Source organism: Oreochromis niloticus, linkage group LG16 (assembly GCF_001858045.2).
Source record: "Oreochromis niloticus isolate F11D_XX linkage group LG16, O_niloticus_UMD_NMBU, whole genome shotgun sequence".
Classification (NCBI taxonomy): Eukaryota; Metazoa; Chordata; class Actinopteri; order Cichliformes; family Cichlidae; genus Oreochromis; species Oreochromis niloticus.
The window spans coordinates 15,159,785-15,178,701 of record NC_031987.2 but is presented as its reverse complement, the minus strand read 5'-3'; the positions used below and the strand labels follow the sequence as shown (position 1 = coordinate 15,178,701).

The window sequence follows — 18,917 nt, the reverse complement described above, 5'->3', positions numbered from 1 at the left end:
TGTCACATAAAAATAGAAATCTTATGTAGCACATAAAATCTTTTCCTTTTTCCAGCACAGATTATAGATCTTCGAAATAAAGTCCAACGCTTAAAAACTGAAGACAATCTGTTTTGCCTCGTTTCTGTCTCGTATTTTAAAAATGGCGTCAGGTGGTTGTTGTGCACGTGATGAAATTGTATGTTTAATGATTTTTTTTTCCCCTGCCATTATTCAGATTGAAGACTCATGGAACACAAGTAATAACATGATTAAGTACTCACTCTAATGCGATTACTGAGTTCAGCAAAAGTAATGAGTTACTGTTAAAATACTGCATTAGAGACAAAGCAGTAATGCTTTAATGGCTAAAAATTATGATGCATAAAAAGTCCAAAATAACCCTTTCAGGAAAAACAAAACAGAAACTACTACTCATTCTAAATCTGAGTGGGACTAGCAGTGTATAAAACCAACTGTGGAGTCGAAGCTGTTGTTTTAACATAAAGCACCAAGGGAATACTGTTCCTAAAATTCAGTGGGACAATTTTTCTAAAAAAAACCCCAGAAAATACTGTGTGGACTGAATTCCAAGCAGAAAGCTACACGACAAGAGTAAGTAATGCTTTTACCAGAAAGTACAGCACAGGAGGACTTACAACAGCCATTAAAATGCACCCACATTTGGGTTGAGCGACCTCTGCATCAAACAGAGAGCATTACTGTGGAGAGCACAGATACAGGACTTTCCACTGCAGCATTCAATTACAACAGTGTGGTTCAGAATGCAAAAACAGCTGGTGATAGTACAAAAGAGCCGTGTAATGCAAAAAGATTGATGAGAACATACCTGTCTCTCCCCACAGTGTGTCATGACTATCAATTTGCACAGCATGCTCATTATTCAACGCCAGCAAGCCTCTCACAACCTGCCAAAACAGAAACTTTGATTAATCACATGCTGTTTCAGCAGAAAAAAAAAAATCAAATAAACCTTTGAGAGGTTACAGTATACAAAATGCTAATCTTAAAGCACATCAACAAAAACACAGGTTCAGATAGTTGAACTTTAACAGGGTCTTTTCTGCATGCAGGTTGACTTCACTTGGCCCAGTGATGTTATTCTAATCCAGGCCTTGGGAGCCAATTCCAGCTAACGAGGGAGCCAAACTAAACCTTGAGTCTACGTCTCACCTGGGCAGCTGAAGGCGCTGCACTGTTATCGATTGTGAATCTACATGCAATTCTGAACAGCACTTCTGGCTTTGAGTCATACTCACAGAGAACACTGTGTGCTCATTTTTATTTTTTTTTATATCTATAGTTCCTTCTGATCTTTAAAAAAAAAATAAATCAGGAATTCTTTGTGGAAGGCTGTCGTGAAACCATGCAAGAAAGAAAAGGTTTTGTCTCACTATTAAAACTGGAAAAACCAGGATCCTGTGTGGTTTAATGTATGTTTTTTGTATGCCCATGTTTTCTCTCAAATACATTTCTTTTGTAGTAAGAAACAGTACAAAAAAGGGCATTTGTGTCTATGGATCAGGTAAGATATATGCATGTGTGTCAGTCAGACCTGTGTGTGCCCCATGCTCGAGGCTGCAATCAAAGCCTGCTGCAGAGCTTTGCTCTTCAGAGAGCAGTCCTGCTGCTGCCCCTCAGCACTCCATTCTAGCTCCAGCAGGTACTGGATAATCTCAAGGTGTCCTCGTAGGGCAGCATGGACCAGAGCACACTGGCCACTCTTATCTACATGATCAACCTGGCAAAAACACAAGATTCTTGGTTTTAATAAACAGAAACAGCAAAAACCTGTGAGGTAAATGTACCGTATGCAGGGTTCATACGCATTTTTCAAATTTAAGTACTTTTTATGCACTTTCAAGGTTCTTTATCAAGCTTTTCCAGCACATTACCAAAAAAAAGAATGCATGTTTCACTTTGCATCACCTCAGTAAAACCATGCAAAAATTAAAACAAATCATCTTAGGTCGACTTAAAAGTCCTTTGTTCTCCTTTTGTTAAAACAGAGAAAAATGCACCACACAAAAATACTGAAATGGTTGCTTTATATGCATATAGTGTACAAACTCAAAAAACACATTTCTCTCAAAAAGGTAAGATGTGCAAATGTGAACAAATCAACTTGTTAGAGATATTCATCTCCACTTGAAAAAAACAACAACAACCACACAAAACAAGAAAACCCCAAAAATTAATAAGTCTGCTCATCAGACATTGATGCTTCTTTCCTATGTGACACAAAATAGGAGACAGATGTTTGTTATTTTAACTAGTTAAGCACCCACACCACCAAAAATGGGGGGAAAAGGGAGGAGATCGCATTTAACCGGTTTAAATTAAGAAATCAGAAATATAAGTGTCGACATGAGCTCTGATGACATCTCACAAGTGTTAGCTTTATTTTGATACCAAGACTGTTAACACAGAGTTTGTAATTGCAGAGAAATACATTTATTTTGGTCATTTCATTTTCGAGCAGGAAGGTCACCCTGTTTGTTATACCCTTTAGATGAATACAGAGTTTTTTAATTAAATACATATTCTTTAAATAATGTTCTCTTTTATAAAAAAGTAGGATAATTTTAAAAAATTCAACATTTATTATAGCTCTATCACATAGAAAAAAAACCTGTCTTTTTTCTGTTGTCTGTTATATAACATTAGGGGTGTTCATGGCAATTAACTTTTTAATCGACTAAGCCGGTCAAGTAAGAAACACTCAAGTGTTAAGTTAAATTTGAAAACGGTTTAAAAAAAAAAAATATCCCCATTCCAAAATGTCACCTGACAATCTGATGGGCTTAGGAGTGATGATGTCACAAGGACACCTTAAGGGTCTTTAATCCTTTGAAGTTTTTCCTCAAATAGGGGTGAGAAACAGCAATAGTTTCAGTTGTTTCTTCGCAGCCTTTGTGTTTGCAGCCTTCAAACGTTCACTACAGAAACATTTGGAAACCTCTCAGAGTCATGTATACAAACGCCAACATGTATCCAAGATTACGGCAACCAAGACAAAAAGATTACGCCGCCTCTCCTTCCTGCCGTGGCCGGCCAACTTCTCCGAATGGTCTCTTTTCCACCCAAAGTCCATTACAGGAGAGTAGGAATGAAAACAACCATCTCCAGATCAAAATTCAACAAATTGAAGAAGAAAACTTCACCTGGAGAAGAAGTGCTTACAAATGGAAGCACAAAATAAACACCTGGAAGAAACACTACAGCGCCAGCCCGACATCAACATTATTAATGAGGGCTGGGGGATCAAGTTTGCTCAAGCCAGAGAGCAGATTGTATTCTTGATCAAAGAAAACAAGCAGAAGAGCGCTGAACTTAAACAAATGTCTGAGCAGCTTCAAGACAAGAAAGCGACGACTGATAAGATGGAGTGGGATCTCCAATACATGGACCAAAGGAATCAGCTGCTCCAACGAAAGCTTGATGAAGCTGAAGAAAAAAATAAAGAAATCCTCCAGCAGAAGGAAGACCAGGACACAAAGCATAAAGACATGCAGCGTGAACTCCAATGCATGCAGGAAAATTACAGAATGGTGAAAGTAAGGTTGGATCAAACACTGCACCAAAATAAAGACCTGCTTCAAGAGAAAGAGCAACAGCAAGAAAGACTGACAGAAGAAAAGTGCATCATCAAGGACTTTGAGAGTAAAAATCAAAAGATGCAAGAATTCTGTAATGAATTGAAGGTCAAAACAAGTGAGCTGGAGGGAGAAAAGGAAACACTGGAAAAACGATGCTCACAGATGCAGAAAAGGATCGAACAAATGGCGAAAAACAACTCGGAGCTCATTAAGGGGATATTGTTGGAATTCAACAACTTGAAGCGGGAAAACACAGAAATGCAGGCGCAAAAGCAAAAACAAGACAAAATGCATGAAGACCTGCAGTGTACGCTCCAAGACATCCAGAAAAGAAATGAGCAGCTAGAAGACATGCACAAAGAAGATCAACTGAGAAATGCAGACCTGCACAAGGCAAAGATAACACAGGAGGCAACATCCAAAGACCTCAAAGACAAGCTTGAAGAAAAACAAGCAACATTAGAACAGGTGGAGCAAAGATGCAGGAACCTTGAGAAGCAAAACGCAGAAACAATCGATGAGCTGAGAACCCTCATCCTGGAGAAAAAGGCGCTCGTGGAAAAGTCCATGAAAAGAAGAAAAATTCTTCCGCTTGTTCCAGAAGAGGGACAATACTGCCTCCTTCAACTGATGTAGCCTCGTCTTGCTCCACCTCTGTTCACCCCCCCAACCAGTCCCGGCAGTTGACTGCCCCCTCCTGAGCCTGGTTCTGCCGGAGGTTTCTGCCCGTTAAAAGGCAGTTTTTCCTCCCCACTGTCGCCTAGTGCTTGCTCAGAGGGGATTGTTGGGGTTTTCTCTCCTCTACCTTGTTTCTTTATTTACTTATTTGTTTAACTTTTTGTTCTTACTTCATTTTACCTTGTTTCGTTATTTACTTGTTAACTTTTTGTTCTTACCTTGTTTTACCTTTTTGCCTTATTTACTTGTTAACTTTTGTTCTTACTTCGTTTACCTTGTTTCTTTATTTACTTGTTAACTTTTTGTTCTTATTTCATTTTACCTTGTTTCTTTATTTACTTGTTAACTTTTGGTTCTTACCTTGTTTTACCTTTTTGCCTTATTTACTTGTTAACTTTTGGTTCTTACTTCGTTTTACCTTGTTTCTTTATTTACTTGTTAACTTTTTGTTCTTACTTCGTTTTACCTTGTTTCTTTATTTACTTGTTAACTTTTTTTTCAACTTATCTAACAAAATAATAAACCAATTAAATTGATCCTTTGAGTATTGTTCATTTAATCTTTACAGAATTTCTCCAAAACATTTTCAAACATTCAGATCTGTCTTTCATTTTCTTCTTCAAACCTCATGAATGGTGAACTAAAAACCTGGAACATAGTTTGAAACACTGAAATTGTTTCAGCTGAAACTGGCAAAGTCATACGTGCGTGCGTCTGTGTCACAGGTGATACGGTGTCACTAGTCAGGTCATCATGTTTAAGCTCATTCACTCCAGAATTATTTAGGCCAAATCTTTAAAACAGTGTCATTGCATACAAATTTTCAATTCATTTTTAATCGCACAATTGCAGAAATAATTATTTGCAGTATTTTATCAGATTTATTATGAGAATGTCATGCCTGATCATTTGTACCCACACCACCAAAAATGGGGGCAAAAGGGAGGAGATCACGTTTAATCAGTTTAAATTAAGAGGTCAGAAATATAAGTGCCGACATGAGTAGTGTCCACAGAAACCTCTGAATCTCAGCTAAAAGCTCATATAAACCATTTCTACAAACACCAAACAAAGCAAAGACACCAAACTGTTAAAAGAGCAGTTACGTCACCATGAATCTGTGGACAGGTAATATCCATATTTTGATTTATGATTTTCTGGAGTAAAATGTGAACCAAAGCATATTTTCAAAGGTGTTATATGCTATAAAATACTTTTAAAAATTAGGCGAGGGAAATAAAAAATAAATTTTTCTATGTTTGAGTCACAGTAACTTTGACATATTAACATCTGCAGTAATATTTACAGCTCTGATGACATCTCACAAGTGTTAGTCTTGGTATCAAAATAAAGCTGTTTACACAGAGTTTGTAATTGCAGAGAAATACATTTATTTTGGTCATTTCATTTTCGAGCAGGAAGGTCACCCTGTTTGTTATACCCTTTAGATGAATACAGAGTTTTTAGTTAAATACATATTCTTTAAATAATGTTCTCTTTTATAAAAAAGTAGGATAATTTTAAAAAATTCAACATTTATTATAGCTCTATCACATAGAAAAAAAACCTGTCTTTTTTCTGTTGTCTGTTATATAACATTAGGGGTGTTCATGGCAATTAACTTTTTAATCGACTAAGCCGGTCAAGTAAGAAACACTCAAGTGTTAAGTTAAATTTGAAAACGGTTTAAAACAAAAATATCCCCATTCCAAAATGTCACCTGACAATCTGATGGGCTTAGGAGTGATGATGTCACAAGGACACCTTAAGGGTCTTTAATCCTTTGAAGTTTTTCCTCAAATAGGGGTGAGAAACAGCAATTGTTTCAGTTGTTTCTTCGCAGCCTTTGTGTTTGCAGCCTTCAAACGTTCACTACAGAAACATTTGGAAACCTCTCAGAGTCATGTATACAAACGCCAACATGTATCCAAGATTACGGCAACCAAGACAAAAAGATTACGCCGCCTCTCCTTCCTGCCGTGGCCGGCCAACTTCTCCGAATGGTCTCCTTTCCACCCAAAGTCCATTACAGGAGAGTAGGAATGAAAACAACCATCTCCAGATCAAAATTCAACAAATTGAAGAAGAAAAACTTCACCTGGAGAAGAAGTGCTTACAAATGGAAGCACAAAATAAACACCTGGAAGAAACACTACAGCGCCAGCCCGACATCAACATTATTAATGAGGGCTGGGGGATCAAGTTTGCTCAAGCCAGAGAGCAGATTGTATTCTTGATCAAAGAAAACAAGCAGAAGAGCGCTGAACTTAAACAAATGTCTGAGCAGCTTCAAGACAAGAAAGCGACGACTGATAAGATGGAGTGGGATCTCCAATACATGGACCAAAGGAATCAGCTGCTCCAACGAAAGCTTGATGAAGCTGAAGAAAAAAATAAAGAAATCCTCCAGCAGAAGGAAGACCAGGACACAAAGCATAAAGACATGCAGCGTGAACTCCAATGCATGCAGGAAAATTACAGAATGGTGAAAGTAAGGTTGGATCAAACACTGCGCCAAAATAAAGACCTGCTTCAAGAGAAAGAGCAACAGCAAGAAAGACTGACAGAAGAAAAGTGCATCATCAAGGACTTTGAGAGTAAAAATCAAAAGATGCAAGAATTCTGTAATGAATTGAAGGTCAAAACAAGTGAGCTGGAGGGAGAAAAGGAAACACTGGAAAAACGATGCTCACAGATGCAGAAAAGGATCGAACAAATGGCGAAAAACAACTCGGAGCTCATTAAGGGGATATTGTTGGAATTCAACAACTTGAAGCGGGAAAACACAGAAATGCAGGCGCAAAAGCAAAAACAAGACAAAATGCATGAAGACCTGCAGTGTACGCTCCAAGACATCCAGAAAAGAAATGAGCAGCTAGAAGACATGCACAAAGAAGATCAACTGAGAAATGCAGACCTGCACAAGGCAAAGCTAACACAGGAGGCAACATCCAAAGAACTCAAGGACAAGCTTGAAGAAAAACAAGCAACATTAGAACAGGTGGAGCAAAGATGCAGGAACCTTGAGAAGCAAAACGCAGAAACAATCGATGAGCTGAGAACCCTCATCCTGGAGAAAAAGGCGCTCGTGGAAAAGTCCATGAAAAAGAAGAAAAAATTCTTCCGCTTGTTCCAGAGGAGGGACAATACTGCCTCCTTCAACTGATGTAGCCTCGTCTTGCTCCACCTCTGTTCACCCCCCAACCAGTCCCGGCAGTTGACTGCCCCCTCCTGAGCCTGGTTCTGCCGGAGGTTTCTGCCCGTTAAAAGGCAGTTTTTCCTCCCCACTGTCGCCTAGTGCTTGCTCAGAGGGGATTGTTGGGGTTTTCTCTCCTCTACCTTGTTTCTTTATTTACTTATTTGTTTAACTTTTTGTTCTTACTTCATTTTACCTTGTTTCGTTATTTACTTGTTAACTTTTTGTTCTTATTTCATTTTACCTTGTTTCTTTATTTACTTGTTAACTTTTTGTTCTTATTTCATTTTACCTTGTTTCTTTATTTACTTGTTAACTTTTGGTTCTTACCTTGTTTTACCTTTTTGCCTTATTTACTTGTTAACTTTTTGTTCTTACTTCGTTTTACCTTGTTTCTTTATTTACTTGTTAACTTTTTTTTTCAACTTATCTAACAAAATAATAAACCAATTAAATTGATCCTTTGAGTATTGTTCATTTAATCTTTACAGAATTTCTCCAAAACATTTTCAAACATTCAGATCTGTCTTTCATTTTCTTCTTCAAACCTCATGAATGGTGAACTAAAAACCTGGAACATAGTTTGAAACACTGAAATTGTTTCAGCTGAAACTGGCAAAGTCATACGTGCGTGCGTCTGTGTCACAGGTGATACGGTGTCACTAGTCAGGTCATCATGTTTAAGCTCATTCACTCCAGAATTATTTAGGCCAAATCTTTAAAACAGTGTCATTGCATACAAATTTTCAATTCATTTTTAATCGCACAATTGCAGAAATAATTATTTGCAGTATTTTATCTGATTTATCATGAGAATGTCATGCCTGATCATTTGTACCCACACCACCAAAAATGGGGGCAAAAGGGAGGAGATCACGTTTAATCAGTTTAAATTAAGAGGTCAGAAATATAAGTGCCGACATGAGTAGTGTCCACAGAAACCTCTGAATCTCAGCTAAAAGCTCATATAAACCATTTCTACAAACACCAAACAAAGCAAAGACACCAAACTGTTAAAAGAGCAGTTACATCACCATGAATCTGTGGACAGGTAATATCCATATTTTGATTTATGATTTTCTGGAGTAAAATGTGAACCAAAGCATATTTTCAAAGGTGTTATATGCTATAAAATACTTTTAAAAATTAGGCGAGGGAAATAAAAAATAAATTTTTCTATGTTTGAGTCACAGTAACTTTGACATATTAACATCTGCAGTAATATTTACAGCTCTGATGACATCTCACAAGTGTTAGTCTTGGTATCAAAATAAAGCTGTTTACACAGAGTTTGTAATTGCAGAGAAATACATTTATTTTGGTCATTTCATTTTCGAGCAGGAAGGTCACCCTGTTTGTTATACCCTTTAGATGAATACAGAGTTTTTTAGTTAAATACATATTCTTTAAATAATGTTCTCTTTTATAAAAAAGTAGGATAATTTTAAAAAATTCAACATTTATTATAGCTCTATCACATAGAAAAAAAACCTGTCTTTTTTCTGTTGTCTGTTATATAACATTAGGGGTGTTCATGGCAATTAACTTTTAATCGACTAAGCCGGTCAAGTAAGAAACACTCAAGTGTTAAGTTAAATTTGAAAACGGTTTAAAAAAAATATATCCCCATTCCAAAATGTCACCTGACAATCTGATGGGCTTAGGAGTGATGATGTCACAAGGACACCTTAAGGGTCTTTAATCCTTTGAAGTTTTTCCTCAAATAGGGGTGAGAAACAGCAATTGTTTCAGTTGTTTCTTCGCAGCCTTTGTGTTTGCAGCCTTCAAACGTTCACTACAGAAACATTTGGAAACCTCTCAGAGTCATGTATACAAACGCCAACATGTATCCAAGATTACGGCAACCAAGACAAAAAGATTACGCCGCCTCTCCTTCCTGCCGTGGCCGGCCAACTTCTCCGAATGGTCTCCTTTCCACCCAAAGTCCATTACAGGAGAGTAGGAATGAAAACAACCATCTCCAGATCAAAATTCAACAAATTGAAGAAGAAAAACTTCACCTGGAGAAGAAGTGCTTACAAATGGAAGCACAAAATAAACACCTGGAAGAAACACTACAGCGCCAGCCCGACATCAACATTATTAATGAGGGCTGGGGGATCAAGTTTGCTCAAGCCAGAGAGCAGATTGTATTCTTGATCAAAGAAAACAAGCAGAAGAGCGCTGAACTTAAACAAATGTCTGAGCAGCTTCAAGACAAGAAAGCGACGACTGATAAGATGGAGTGGGATCTCCAATACATGGACCAAAGGAATCAGCTGCTCCAACGAAAGCTTGATGAAGCTGAAGAAAAAAATAAAGAAATCCTCCAGCAGAAGGAAGACCAGGACACAAAGCATAAAGACATGCAGCGTGAACTCCAATGCATGCAGGAAAATTACAGAATGGTGAAAGTAAGGTTGGATCAAACACTGCGCCAAAATAAAGACCTCCTTCAAGAGAAAGAGCAACAGCAAGAAAGACTGACAGAAGAAAAGTGCATCATCAAGGACTTTGAGAGAAAAAATCAAAAGATGCAAGAATTCTGTAATGAATTGAAGGTCAAAACAAGTGAGCTGGAGGGAGAAAAGGAAACACTGGAAAAACGATGCTCACAGATGCAGAAAAGGATCGAACAAATGGCGAAAAACAACTCGGAGCTCATTAAGGGGATATTGTTGGAATTCAACAACTTGAAGCGGGAAAACACAGAAATGCAGGCGCAAAAGCAAAAACAAGACAAAATGCATGAAGACCTGCAGTGTACGCTCCAAGACATCCAGAAAAGAAATGAGCAGCTAGAAGACATGCACAAAGAAGATCAACTGAGAAATGCAGACCTGCACAAGGCAAAGCTAACACAGGAGGCAACATCCAAAGAACTCAAGGACAAGCTTGAAGAAAAACAAGCAACATTAGAACAGGTGGAGCAAAGATGCAGGAACCTTGAGAAGCAAAACGCAGAAACAATCGATGAGCTGAGAACCCTCATCCTGGAGAAAAAGGCGCTCGTGGAAAAGTCCATGAAAAAGAAGAAAAATTCTTCCGCTTGTTCCAGAGGAGGGACAATACTGCCTCCTTCAACTGATGTAGCCTCGTCTTGCTCCACCTCTGTTCACCCCCCCAACCAGTCCCGGCAGTTGACTGCCCCCTCCTGAGCCTGGTTCTGCCGGAGGTTTCTGCCCGTTAAAAGGCAGTTTTTCCTCCCCACTGTCGCCTAGTGCTTGCTCAGAGGGGATTGTTGGGGTTTTCTCTCCTCTACCTTGTTTCTTTATTTACTTATTTGTTTAACTTTTTGTTCTTACTTCATTTTACCTTGTTTCGTTATTTACTTGTTAACTTTTTGTTCTTATTTCATTTTACCTTGTTTCTTTATTTACTTGTTAACTTTTGGTTCTTACCTTGTTTTACCTTTTTGCCTTATTTACTTGTTAACTTTTTGTTCTTACTTCGTTTTACCTTGTTTCTTTATTTACTTGTTAACTTTTTTTTTCAACTTATCTAACAAAATAATAAACCAATTAAATTGATCCTTTGAGTATTGTTCATTTAATCTTTACAGAATTTCTCCAAAACATTTTCAAACATTCAGATCTGTCTTTCATTTTCTTCTTCAAACCTCATGAATGGTGAACTAAAAACCTGGAACATAGTTTGAAACACTGAAATTGTTTCAGCTGAAACTGGCAAAGTCATACGTGCGTGCGTCTGTGTCACAGGTGATACGGTGTCACTAGTCAGGTCATCATGTTAAGCTCATTCACTCCAGAATTATTTAGGCCAAATCTTTAAAACAGTGTCATTGCATACAAATTTTCAATTCATTTTTAATCGCACAATTGCAGAAATAATTATTTGCAGTATTTTATCTGATTTATCATGAGAATGTCATGCCTGATCATTTGTACCCACACCACCAAAAATGGGGGCAAAAGGGAGGAGATCACGTTTAATCAGTTTAAATTAAGAGGTCAGAAATATAAGTGCCGACATGAGTAGTGTCCACAGAAACCTCTGAATCTCAGCTAAAAGCTCATATAAACCATTTCTACAAACACCAAACAAAGCAAAGACACCAAACTGTTAAAAGAGCAGTTACATCACCATGAATCTGTGGACAGGTAATATCCATATTTTGATTTATGATTTTCTGGAGTAAAATGTGAACCAAAGCATATTTTCAAAGGTGTTATATGCTATAAAATACTTTTAAAAATTAGGCGAGGGAAATAAAAAATAAATTTTTCTATGTTTGAGTCACAGTAACTTGACATATTAACATCTGCAGTAATATTTACAGCTCTGATGACATCTCACAAGTGTTAGTCTTGGTATCAAAATAAAGCTGTTTACACAGAGTTTGTAATTGCAGAGAAATACATTTATTTTGGTCATTTCATTTTCGAGCAGGAAGGTCACCCTGTTTGTTATACCCTTTAGATGAATACAGAGTTTTTTAGTTAAATACATATTCTTTAAATAATGTTCTCTTTTATAAAAAAGTAGGATAATTTTAAAAAATTCAACATTTATTATAGCTCTATCACATAGAAAAAAAACCTGTCTTTTTTCTGTTGTCTGTTATATAACATTAGGGGTGTTCATGGCAATTAACTTTTTAATCGACTAAGCCGGTCAAGTAAGAAACACTCAAGTGTTAAGTTAAATTTGAAAACGGTTTAAAAAAAAAATATCCCCATTCCAAAATGTCACCTGACAATCTGATGGGCTTAGGAGTGATGATGTCACAAGGACACCTTAAGGGTCTTTAATCCTTTGAAGTTTTTCCTCAAATAGGGGTGAGAAACAGCAATTGTTTCAGTTGTTTCTTCGCAGCCTTTGTGTTTGCAGCCTTCAAACGTTCACTACAGAAACATTTGGAAACCTCTCAGAGTCATGTATACAAACGCCAACATGTATCCAAGATTACGGCAACCAAGACAAAAAGATTACGCCGCCTCTCCTTCCTGCCGTGGCCGGCCAACTTCTCCGAATGGTCTCCTTTCCACCCAAAGTCCATTACAGGAGAGTAGGAATGAAAACAACCATCTCCAGATCAAAATTCAACAAATTGAAGAAGAAAAACTTCACCTGGAGAAGAAGTGCTTACAAATGGAAGCACAAAATAAACACCTGGAAGAAACACTACAGCGCCAGCCCGACATCAACATTATTAATGAGGGCTGGGGGATCAAGTTTGCTCAAGCCAGAGAGCAGATTGTATTCTTGATCAAAGAAAACAAGCAGAAGAGCGCTGAACTTAAACAAATGTCTGAGCAGCTTCAAGACAAGAAAGCGACGACTGATAAGATGGAGTGGGATCTCCAATACATGGACCAAAGGAATCAGCTGCTCCAACGAAAGCTTGATGAAGCTGAAGAAAAAAATAAAGAAATCCTCCAGCAGAAGGAAGACCAGGACACAAAGCATAAAGACATGCAGCGTGAACTCCAATGCATGCAGGAAAATTACAGAATGGTGAAAGTAAGGTTGGATCAAACACTGCGCCAAAATAAAGACCTGCTTCAAGAGAAAGAGCAACAGCAAGAAAGACTGACAGAAGAAAAGTGCATCATCAAGGACTTTGAGAGTAAAAATCAAAAGATGCAAGAATTCTGTAATGAATTGAAGGTCAAAACAAGTGAGCTGGAGGGAGAAAAGGAAACACTGGAAAAACGATGCTCACAGATGCAGAAAAGGATCGAACAAATGGCGAAAAACAACTCGGAGCTCATTAAGGGGATATTGTTGGAATTCAACAACTTGAAGCGGGAAAACACAGAAATGCAGGCGCAAAAGCAAAAACAAGACAAAATGCACGAAGACCTGCAGTGTACGCTCCAAGACATCCAGAAAAGAAATGAGCAGCTAGAAGACATGCACAAAGAAGATCAACTGAGAAATGCAGACCTGCACAAGGCAAAGATAACACAGGAGGCAACATCCAAAGAACTCAAGGACAAGCTTGAAGAAAAACAAGCAACATTAGAACAGGTGGAGCAAAGATGCAGGAACCTTGAGAAGCAAAACGCAGAAACAATCGATGAGCTGAGAACCCTCATCCTGGAGAAAAAGGCGCTCGTGGAAAAGTCCATGAAAAAGAAGAAAAAATTCTTCCGCTTGTTCCAGAGGAGGGACAATACTGCCTCCTTCAACTGATGTAGCCTCGTCTTGCTCCACCTCTGTTCACCCCCCAACCAGTCCCGGCAGTTGACTGCCCCCTCCTGAGCCTGGTTCTGCCGGAGGTTTCTGCCCGTTAAAAGGCAGTTTTTCCTCCCCACTGTCGCCTAGTGCTTGCTCAGAGGGGATTGTTGGGGTTTTCTCTCCTCTACCTTGTTTCTTTATTTACTTATTTGTTTAACTTTTTGTTCTTACTTCATTTTACCTTGTTTTGTTATTTACTTGTTAACTTTTGGTTCTTACCTTGTTTTACCTTTTTGCCTTATTTACTTGTTAACTTTTTGTTCTTACTTCGTTTTACCTTGTTTCTTTATTTACTTGTTAACTTTTTGTTCTTATTTCATTTTACCTTGTTTCTTTATTTACTTGTTAACTTTTGGTTCTTATTTCATTTTACCTTGTTTCTTTATTTACTTGTTAACTTTTGGTTCTTACCTTGTTTTACCTTTTTGCCTTATTTACTTGTTAACTTTTTGTTCTTACTTCGTTTTACCTTGTTTCTTTATTTACTTGTTAACTTTTTTTTTCAACTTATCTAACAAAATAATAAACCAATTAAATTGATCCTTTGAGTATTGTTCATTTAATCTTTACAGAATTTCTCCAAAACATTTTCAAACATTCAGATCTGTCTTTCATTTTCTTCTTCAAACCTCATGAATGGTGAACTAAAAACCTGGAACATAGTTTGAAACACTGAAATTGTTTCAGCTGAAACTGGCAAAGTCATACGTGCGTGCGTCTGTGTCACAGGTGATACGGTGTCACTAGTCAGGTCATCATGTTTAAGCTCATTCACTCCAGAATTATTTAGGCCAAATCTTTAAAACAGTGTCATTGCATACAAATTTTCAATTCATTTTTAATCGCACAATTGCAGAAATAATTATTTGCAGTATTTTATCAGATTTATTATGAGAATGTCATGCCTGATCATTTGTACCCACACCACCAAAACTGGGGGCAAAAGGGAGGAGATCACGTTTAATCAGTTTAAATTAAGAGGTCAGAAATATAAGTGCCGACATGAGTAGTGTCCACAGAAACCTCTGAATCTCAGCTAAAAGCTCATATAAACCATTTCTACAAACACCAAACAAAGCAAAGACACCAAACTGTTAAAAGAGCAGTTACGTCACCATGAATCTGTGGACAGGTAATATCCATATTTTGATTTATGATTTTCTGGAGTAAAATGTGAACCAAAGCATATTTTCAAAGGTGTTATATGCTATAAAATACTTTTAAAAATTAGGCGAGGGAAATAAAAAATAAATTTTTCTATGTTTGAGTCACAGTAACTTTGACATATTAACATCTGCAGTAATATTTACAGCTCTGATGACATCTCACAAGTGTTAGTCTTGGTATCAAAATAAAGCTGTTTACACAGAGTTTGTAATTGCAGAGAAATACATTTATTTTGGTCATTTCATTTTCGAGCAGGAAGGTCACCCTGTTTGTTATACCCTTTAGATGAATACAGAGTTTTTTAGTTAAATACATATTCTTTAAATAATGTTCTCTTTTATAAAAAAGTAGGATAATTTTAAAAAATTCAACATTTATTATAGCTCTATCACATAGAAAAAAAACCTGTCTTTTTTCTGTTGTCTGTTATATAACATTAGGGGTGTTCATGGCAATTAACTTTTTAATCGACTAAGCCGGTCAAGTAAGAAACACTCAAGTGTTAAGTTAAATTTGAAAACGGTTTAAAAAAAAATAAATATCCCCATTCCAAAATGTCACCTGACAATCTGATGGGCTTAGGAGTGATGATGTCACAAGGACACCTTAAGGGTCTTTAATCCTTTGAAGTTTTTCCTCAAATAGGGGTGAGAAACAGCAATTGTTTCAGTTGTTTCTTCGCAGCCTTTGTGTTTGCAGCCTTCAAACGTTCACTACAGAAACATTTGGAAACCTCTCAGAGTCATGTATACAAACGCCAACATGTATCCAAGATTACGGCAACCAAGACAAAAAGATTACGCCGCCTCTCCTTCCTGCCGTGGCCGGCCAACTTCTCCGAATGGTCTCCTTTCCACCCAAAGTCCATTACAGGAGAGTAGGAATGAAAACAACCATCTCCAGATCAAAATTCAACAAATTGAAGAAGAAAAACTTCACCTGGAGAAGAAGTGCTTACAAATGGAAGCACAAAATAAACACCTGGAAGAAACACTACAGTGCCAGCCCGACATCAACATTATTAATGAGGGCTGGGGGATCAAGTTTGCTCAAGCCAGAGAGCAGATTGTATTCTTGATCAAAGAAAACAAGCAGAAGAGCGCTGAACTTAAACAAATGTCTGAGCAGCTTCAAGACAAGAAAGCGACGACTGATAAGATGGAGTGGGATCTCCAATACATGGACCAAAGGAATCAGCTGCTCCAACGAAAGCTTGATGAAGCTGAAGAAAAAAATAAAGAAATCCTCCAGCAGAAGGAAGACCAGGACACAAAGCATAAAGACATGCAGCGTGAACTCCAATGCATGCAGGAAAATTACAGAATGGTGAAAGTAAGGTTGGATCAAACACTGCGCCAAAATAAAGACCTGCTTCAAGAGAAAGAGCAACAGCAAGAAAGACTGACAGAAGAAAAGTGCATCATCAAGGACTTTGAGAGTAAAAATCAAAAGATGCAAGAATTCTGTAATGAATTGAAGGTCAAAACAAGTGAGCTGGAGGGAGAAAAGGAAACACTGGAAAAACGATGCTCACAGATGCAGAAAAGGATCGAACAAATGGCGAAAAACAACTCGGAGCTCATTAAGGGGATATTGTTGGAATTCAACAACTTGAAGCGGGAAAACACAGAAATGCAGGCGCAAAAGCAAAAACAAGACAAAATGCATGAAGACCTGCAGTGTACGCTCCAAGACATCCAGAAAAGAAATGAGCAGCTAGAAGACATGCACAAAGAAGATCAACTGAGAAATGCAGACCTGCACAAGGCAAAGATAACACAGGAGGCAACATCCAAAGAACTCAAGGACAAGCTTGAAGAAAAACAAGCAACATTAGAACAGGTGGAGCAAAGATGCAGGAACCTTGAGAAGCAAAACGCAGAAACAATCGATGAGCTGAGAACCCTCATCCTGGAGAAAAAGGCGCTCGTGGAAAAGTCCATGAAAAAGAAGAAAAAATTCTTCCGCTTGTTCCAGAGGAGGGACAATACTGCCTCCTTCAACTGATGTAGCCTCGTCTTGCTCCACCTCTGTTCACCCCCCCAACCAGTCCCGGCAGTTGACTGCCCCCTCCTGAGCCTGGTTCTGCCGGAGGTTTCTGCCCGTTAAAAGGCAGTTTTTCCTCCCCACTGTCGCCTAGTGCTTGCTCAGAGGGGATTGTTGGGGTTTTCTCTCCTCTACCTTGTTTCTTTATTTACTTATTTGTTTAACTTTTTGTTCTTACTTCATTTTACCTTGTTTCGTTATTTACTTGTTAACTTTTTGTTCTTACTTCATTTAACCTTGTTTTGTTATTTACTTGTTAACTTTTGGTTCTTACCTTGTTTTACCTTTTTGCCTTATTTACTTGTTAACTTTTTGTTCTTATTTCATTTTACCTTGTTTCGTTATTTACTTGTTAACTTTTTGTTCTTACTTCATTTTACCTTGTTTCTTTATTTACTTGTTAACTTTTTTTTCAACTTATCTAACAAAATAATAAACCAATTAAATTGATCCTTTGAGTATTGTTCATTTAATCTTTACAGAATTTCTCCAAAACATTTTCAAACATTCAGATCTGTCTTTCATTTTCTTCTTCAAACCTCATGAATGGTGAACTAAAAACCTGGAACATAGTTTGAAACACTGAAATTGTTTCAGCTGAAACTGGCAAAGTCATACGTGCGTGCGTCTGTGTCACAGGTGATACGGTGTCACTAGTCAGGTCATCATGTTTAAGCTCATTCACTCCAGAATTATTTAGGCCAAATCTTTAAAACGGTGTCATTGCACACACATTTTCAATTCATGTCAATCGCACAATTACAGAAATAATTATTTGCAGTATTTTATCTGATTTATCATGAGAATGTCATGCCTGATCATTTGTACCCACACCACCAAAAATGGGGGCAAAAGGGAGGAGATCACGTTTAATTGGTTATAACAAGAGTTCAGAAATATAAGTGCCGACATGAGTAGTGTCCACAGAAACCTCTGAATCTCAGCTAAAAGCTCATTTAAACCATTTCTACAAACACCAAACAAAGCAAAGACACCAAACAGTTAAAAGAGAAGTTACATCACCATGAATCTGTGGACAGGTAATATCCATATTTTGATTTATGATTTTCTGGAGTTAAATGTGAACCGAAGCATATTTTCAAAGGTGTTATATGCTACACAATGCTTACTTAATATATTAGGTGAGGGAAATAAAAAATAATTTTTTTCTATGTTTGAGTCACAGTAACTTTTAAAGTGTTTGTGCTAATAACATCATGTACAGTAAGACAGGCATGGAGAACAGCACTGACTGGGAGAAGCTTTGAACAGATGACATACTCAGAATGCACAAGCATCTAAGTAAAATCTATTTAGTTAGTCTATCATCTGTGATATTATTATGTAAAATTATAATCTATTGTTCACCTCCCTTAAATAAACAGGCAGCCTCAAAGTATGAAATATTCATTCATTAAATGTGAGCTTGAAGCCATTTATACTTTTTAAGTTGTTTAATGTTTGGGTGTTCACGATAAACAGATTTTGAATGAAAGCAGGGGAACTTCGTAGCACAAAAAAGTGGCTATTCTTTGTGCCCATATGGATCAGTCCCTCTTATTACCATTATTTCCTTAAGCCTTAAGGTTGCTAGTCAATTATCGGACTAACGTTTAAAGCTTTTACTTGAGTGAAGTGACTCACATTACTGCTACTGGTAAGTAATGTTAGCTAAGTTTACAGCATATTCCATAAATCACCATGCCATAACTAACTACTATACTAGCGCTGCCGTACTGCATCCCACTCAGTGCATTTCTCCAGCACGTTTGATAGCTAGCAAAATAATAATAATAGTTTTAAAAATTAGCATGTGTTATGTACACATACTCGAAAATTATTTACTAGGACTCACCTGTCATGTGACTCGAGAGTGCAAATTCCGCCAGTGTCATTTTCCATCAAACACTCATTAAAACAGCAACGTCAAGTTAGTGCACACATCCCCGATGTCCGGGGGAGGGGCGGGGTCACACATTCAAACAGACTGACATGCAGAGGTGCAAGGCAGCCCAGACGGAGAAATT

The 18,917-nt window shown here is 37.5% G+C and overlaps 3 protein-coding genes across 9 annotated transcripts in view; 2 read left to right on the top strand and 1 right to left on the bottom strand.

The window, feature by feature from the left end:
- The window catches only part of tanc1b (tetratricopeptide repeat, ankyrin repeat and coiled-coil containing 1b), a 119,624-nt gene that overhangs the window by 11,294 nt on the left and 89,413 nt on the right, over window positions 1–18,917 (bottom strand). For all 7 annotated transcript variants that reach the window (XM_019352504.2, XM_019352508.2, XM_019352506.2 and 4 more), the window contains 2 exons: window positions 1,556–1,741; window positions 830–908 (listed from right to left, as the gene is read on the bottom strand). In XM_019352504.2, coding sequence (XP_019208049.1) covers window positions 830–908; window positions 1,556–1,741 — 265 coding nt within the window. The remainder of the gene's footprint in view (window positions 1–829; window positions 909–1,555; window positions 1,742–18,917) is intronic.
- LOC109197481 (tropomyosin-2-like) lies at window positions 11,996–13,663 on the top strand. Its single transcript, XM_019352528.2, has one exon. The coding sequence runs from the start codon at window positions 12,370–12,372 to the stop codon at window positions 13,630–13,632; it is 1,263 nt and encodes a 420-aa protein (XP_019208073.1). The 5' UTR covers window positions 11,996–12,369; the 3' UTR covers window positions 13,633–13,663.
- On the top strand, window positions 15,214–17,000 carry LOC106098515 (tropomyosin-2-like). Its single transcript, XM_013273779.3, has one exon. It carries the CDS (start codon window positions 15,589–15,591, stop codon window positions 16,849–16,851), a length of 1,263 nt encoding a protein of 420 aa, XP_013129233.2. The 5' UTR covers window positions 15,214–15,588; the 3' UTR covers window positions 16,852–17,000.

Bases quoted from the DNA above. Each gene is read 5' to 3' on its own strand.
- LOC106098515 (XM_013273779.3), top strand. From the start codon at position 15,589: ATGTATACAAACGCCAACATGTATCCAAGATTACGGCAACCAAGACAA.
- LOC109197481 (XM_019352528.2), top strand. From the start codon at position 12,370: ATGTATACAAACGCCAACATGTATCCAAGATTACGGCAACCAAGACAA.